At 43.1% G+C, this 6,000-nt stretch overlaps 1 protein-coding gene across 1 annotated transcript in view; it reads left to right on the plus strand.

Moving 5' to 3' along the window:
• The window catches only part of RASGEF1A (RasGEF domain family member 1A), a 59,935-nt gene extending 57,548 nt beyond the window's left edge, over positions 1-2,387 (plus strand). The window contains exon 13 of the mRNA XM_070945050.1: positions 2,333-2,387. Coding sequence (XP_070801151.1) covers positions 2,333-2,357 — 25 coding nt within the window. The 3' untranslated portion in view covers positions 2,358-2,387. The remainder of the gene's footprint in view (positions 1-2,332) is intronic.
• Positions 2,388-6,000: the final 3,613 nt, after the last annotated feature.

Raw genomic sequence — 6,000 nt, forward strand, 5'->3', positions numbered from 1 at the left:
CTGTAATTCCATTTAAAGCACCAAACAGACCCTGTGGTTTTGGCCTGCTTTTATAGCACATTTCGCAAGAAGGGGACAACAGGCAAAACTTTTGTGCACTGACAAGTTTTGCCTGTAGACAATTTTGAGCATATGTTTTGAGGCCTGGCTGGAAATCATCTTCAGAAATCAGAACACAAGGACAATTTCAGTGTTCCTTATACAAAAGAAGCATGAAATTTCATGATTAGGGTACTGGGGTCTAAAACATATGAAGAACGATCACAACAGGGATTGGGTATGTCCCATCTAACAAAGACAAGGGGTTAGGGATGACATGATAGCAGTCTTCCAGTATTTGAGCAGCTGCCACAAAGAAGAGGGGGTCAATTTATCTTCCAAAGCACCGGAAGGCAGGACAAGAAACAATGGATGGAAACTAACCAAGGAGAGAAACAGCCTGGAATAAGGAGAAATTTCCTGACACTGAGAACAATTAACCAGTGGAATAGCTTGCCTCCAGTGCTCTATCACTGGGTTTTTTTCAGAAGGGACTAGAACAGCCATATGTCAGAAATGGTATAAGGTCTTCTGCTTGAGCAGGAGGTTGGACTAGAAGACCTCCAAAGTCCTGTCCAACTCTTCTGTTCTGTTAATTCATCAGCCCGATTTTTGAGGTTCTCAGAGAAAACTTAAGTGGGAAGTCAAGGGAAGCTGAGGTTTCACATCAACGTAGACTGACTTCTCCTCAGCATTAAAATCACATAGCATTAGATGTGAGATGATAAGATGCCCACAAAATAGCCAGCGCCTATACTAGTAGTAGAAAAAGTGTAGTAAAGAGCAGTGAACACTAGAATTGCTTGTGTATGTGCGTTGCATAGTGACCTGTATTTTTGTATGGGCTCTCTTAGGTTTTGGAGCCCACTGACTTGGGGGTACATTTCCCCAGTGTCAAAATAGAGCTGGAAGGAACCTTAGAGGTGTTGTAGCCCAACCCCTTCTCAAGCAGGAGACCCTATACATTTTAATTTGGTTGTCCAGTTTCTTCTTAAAAACCTCCAGTGATGAATGTCTATGGGGATTCTCAGTCATCCAGGCCATGGTTGTCCCAAAGGTGCTTTTCCAAGAGGCAACTGGACTTTCTGGTTTTTCTTTGAAGATGTTTTGATTCTCATCCAAGAAGCTTCTGGATGAGAAGCGAAACATCTTCAAAGAAAAACCAGTAAGTCTAGTTGCCTCTTGGAAAAGCATCTTTGGGACTCCAGTGACGGAGCACCCACAACTTCTGAAGGCAAACTCTTCCACTGGTTAATTGATCTCATTGTTAGGAAGTTTCTCCTTAATTCCACGTTGCTTCTTTCCTGGATTAGTTTCCACCCATTGTTTCTTGTCCTGCCCTCGGATGCTTTGTAGAATAAGTGACCCCAGTGGTGAAATGGTCTGGAGTCTGCTACTGGTTCGCTGCATGCATTCAGGTGCACCGCAGGCGCTACCATGCAGCACTGAAAAAAGAGGCTTTCTAAGGTAAGTAGAACAGCGAGGGGGAGGAACAGTTCTGCCATGCAATTTAGATTTGCTAGAAAGCGTGGCACAGCTGATTGTTGGAAATACCCGGTTCATCTGAACCGGTAGCATTTTTTTACTATCGGTTCACCCGAAATGGTAGCTTTTATTACTACCGGTTTAGGCGAACCGGTCCAAACCGGTAGCATTTCACCCCTGAGTGAGCCCCCTTTTTTTGTGGCAGCTCCTCAAATACCAGAACATTCTAATCATGTCAGTCCTGGTACTTCTTTTCTCTAGATTGGCCATACCCAATCCTTGCGACTGTTCTTCATACGTTTTTGTCTCCAAAAACATATGAAGGGCTTTAATCATCTTATTTGCTCTTCTTTGCACCTTTTCCAAAGTCTCAACATCCTCAACAGGATTCCAGGTGTGGCCTTACCAAGGATTTATAAAGTATTAGGTATTAATTATTTTGATACCATGCCTCTGTTTATTCAACCAAGGATTTTTTTTTTAAATTTGATTTATATGCCGCCCTTTTCCGGAGACTCAGGGCGGCTTACAATGCGTTAAGCAATAGCCTTCATACTTTTGTATATTTATACAAAGTCAGCTTATTGCCCCCACAAACTGGGTCCTCATTTCGCCTACCTTAGAAAGGATGGAAGGCTGAGTCAACCTTGAGCCTTGGAGAGATTCGAACCAGCAGTAAATTGCAGGCAGCTGTGTTAATAACAGGGTGCTTAGACCACTATACTATCAAGGCTCTTTTCATTCGCTTTTTTGGCTGCTGCCACCTAAAAGAACCTGTGACAGTAACCTTTTGTCTTTTCGTTTTTAGGACAACCCTCCTCAACCGAGCCTGAGAATGGGGACTTTTGGATTTTAAAGCACACTCTACAAACACTGTTTTGATTTTTTTTTTTTTTAAAATCCTGAAAGGCTTGGTTTGTGAAAAGAAGGCCTCACTGGTTGGGGTCAGTTTTGTATATATATATATGATACCTTTTATGAACAACTGAAAAAAAAATTGTGCTCGATAGTATTTCACGTCAACTTTAAGGCACTTCATGACAGTTTTTGGTCTTTTTTTTTTTTTTAAAAAAAGAAAAACTCCAAATCAAGGGCAGGGCCCTGGTCTCAGAGATGAAATGGACTGTGGGGAAGTAGAATCCGTGGTGATGTCTTCTCGGAGGGCCATCAAGATCTTTATTTTCGTGTGTGACGATTTCTACCCAATACTGTACATGTACCCTCTTGCCAGGGAGTTGGTACTCTCTCATTTTGGGGGGTCTTGCGTGTGCCTGGGACTTCCTGGTGAAGAGCGGATGCATCGTGGCCTTGCGTGTGCCTGGCGCTTTCATGGTGTGGAGCGAATGCATCGTGGTCTGGCGTGTGCCTGGCGCTTTCATGGTGAGGAGCATCTAGAAAACACTGACCCAAAGAGGCAACCGAGTTGATTCGAGGATTACCCCAGGTTGATTAACTACGAAACTTAAGCATGGAGCCTTTTGTCAAACTACACACCTGTTTAAATGAACTGATATTCCCATAGGCGTGCTTCTTCTCTGCCGCCAAATTTCTAGCTATACTTCACATATATATATTTTTCCCCTGGGTTGAATCTGGTAAAGGAGGCATTTGCCTAGAGAAATTTTTAAAAAGGGTAAATTTGCTTGTCTCAAGGCTGCCCTGGATGAGTCATTCGTTTGCTGCAATATATTCCATACTGCCGTTCTTGCAGAACCATCCCAATTTTTTGTTTCTGTGCCGCTTTATGTATTTATTTTCCTCCAGTGACGTGGAGGGTGCTTTGCTTTTCTACTTAACACTATGGATGTACAAATCCTTCAGGAAATGTACAAAGCTGCTTCTTCCTCTCCCCCACCTTCCCGCCACATCCCAAATTGTTACATTGGCCATTCCCACCTCCACAAGAATTGTGGTTGCTTAGGAAGCTACATACATGTGTGCACACAACTACATAGATTTCCTCCCTCCCACACCACAAGGGGTAGTAATCACTTACCTTCTCTACTGGTTCGCAAATGTGAGCGTGTGTGTGCACGCATTCGCTTTGCTCACACACGCCAACTCCGTGCATGAACAGAGCCTTCTGTGCATGCGCAGAACATCAAAAACAGGATGTGATGATGTCTGGGTGGGTGGGCGGAGCCTCCCACAGCCGCTGCTACCAGTTCACCAGAACCGGATAGAACCGGCTGAATACCACCACTACATACCACCGTCCCCAATGAAGTGGAAAGCATCACCTGGAAGCATACTCTGGAATGCTTTAAAGAAAATGGTTTAAAGAACATTCAGTATGGTGGTCACAGACAAGTGATAGAAGCCATATCTGCACTGCCACACACATAACAAAGAGCAGAGTTTCACTCGCACCATCATGGATGCCATCTTGACCTATCTTACCCTAGCTTGGGGAGTCCCTGTGGGAAATTTGGACAAAGAGGCAGCTGCTTTAAAAGGCTTAGAAGTTCCAAAGCAGCTTCTTCAAAGGTTCTGCACAGCCCTATATTAAACAGCCAACAAAATCAATTAATTCTTGCCCAGAATTTAATCCTAAAGACAAAGGTGTTGCATTGGTGGCTTGTTCAAGGAACTGTGTAGAAGAAAAAAAAAACAATGTGGAAAAGTGTGGTATTAGAAGACTAAGTTAAATCTTTCTTCTCCCCAGATGCCAGGGCTTTCCGTTGACTTTGGGTTGCTAAAACAAGACGACTTAAAGAAGTACACAAAAAGGAACATTTCTCATCTCCTGCTCCTTTTGTGGGTACCGCAGGCCCAAGAAAGGAGGTCTTTCAGGGTTGAAATCCAGCAGGTTCTGACAGGTTCTGGAGAATTGGTAGCAGAAATTTTGAGTAGTTCGGAGAACCAGCAAATACCACCTCAGAGTGGCCCCAGAGTGGGGTGGGAATGGAGATTTTGCAGTATCCTTCTCCTGCCATGCCCACCAAGCCACGCCTACCAAGCCACACCACGCCCACCAAGCCACGCCCACAGAACCGGTAGTAAAAAAAATTGGATTTCACCAAGGCTTTTCAATAAAGGATCAAAGTGGGCCTTCATGAAAATGTGGGTAGGCCATGATGGCGTGAAGGAAACGGCAAACTTCTTTGAAAAAGAGGAAAATTGAAAAAAGAGAAAAGATCCAATTCTGAGAAGGCTCTGCTGGCAGGGCAAAAAGTAGGGAGAAAGGAATTTTTAATCTCTCCTTTCTTGAGATTTTTTTAAAAATACAGGTTTTTCCTCTCCCTACAAACATTTGGTGGGATCTACAACATCTTAGAGCAATGTTTTGTGCTCTTGGATGGGAATAGAAAATCCTAGGACTGGAAGCTAGACAGAGAGATTCAAAAATATCCCAAAGGTGGCAGTCCAATTATTAATCACATCTATATTTTTTAATAAGAAAGTTGCTTGTATATGGTTGACCCAGAGAGAGTCCAAGGAGTCTCAGCAGACTCCTTGAATTAACTCTCAGCATGTTTTTTAAACCCAGACTGCAAACCTGCAAAAGGATGGTTAGGGGGTGGCCACGAGTTTACAGCAACCCCTTTGCTGCCATCTGGTGGCCGGCTCCATTTTTGCAGCTCAGATGTGAATGCCCCATATTTGATCAACCCAATCTTAGAAGCTGGCAGAGCAGGGAAGGAGAGTGATGTGCCTGTAAAAGCTTTTATCCCTATTTTGGAAAGGAAATCAAAGCTAGCCCACACAAACACACCTTGTAAACTCCAGAAATGCTCTCTGAAGGACCAAAGATTGCAGCTTGAATTAGCTTGTTGTAGGAAAGCAAGCCAACTTAATTTTGATGGGGAGCACCCAGACACATCATCTTCAGCCCAATTTATCCTAGATTAAGCTTCCCTGTTGCATTTCCCCCATTGCATTGTAGCACAAAGGAACTTTTATCAACCGGAAACACAGTATTGGTGCCCCGTGACCACGCAAGGATTCTGTCCTTCCTGTCTCTGGCCTTAATCGTTGTTGTAGCAGCCTAGCTGCCCCCTCTCACATCAGAAATTAGTGCCTTACAAGGTACTGAAATTGTTTAGCGTACCTTCTATTACAATTCAGTGTCAGAAAACAAGCAAATTAAAACTAGGGATGTCTCGAAAAACCAGCTATCACTTTGTAAATAACCTGGAGGATATATCCGACGAAATAAGCGTCTAGCTTTCTCTGGATTAATAATGGTGCAGCAGAAATTATTTTTGTTACCAAAAGACCATAGGTGAATCGCTCAATGTTTTAAAAAAATTGTTTTTTGTTTCTCCCCTTAAGACAGTTTTACCAATGTTAAGAACGTTTTCAATTTGCATCAGAATTTTGTTCATCAGGGATATAAAATTTGAAGGAATCATAATCTTCAGCAACCGGCATTGGGGTGATGTTGACTATTATAACCCGTTGCCCATAAATACAAAAATTCCTATTGGTGGATTTCCCTAAATCTACCATAAGAGCTCACAAGAGATGCTGGCT

Source organism: Pituophis catenifer, unplaced genomic scaffold, assembly GCF_029215685.1.
Source record: "Pituophis catenifer annectens isolate HBS135680 unplaced genomic scaffold, rPitCat1.0.hap2 SCAF_6, whole genome shotgun sequence".
Classification (NCBI taxonomy): Eukaryota; Metazoa; Chordata; class Lepidosauria; order Squamata; family Colubridae; genus Pituophis; species Pituophis catenifer.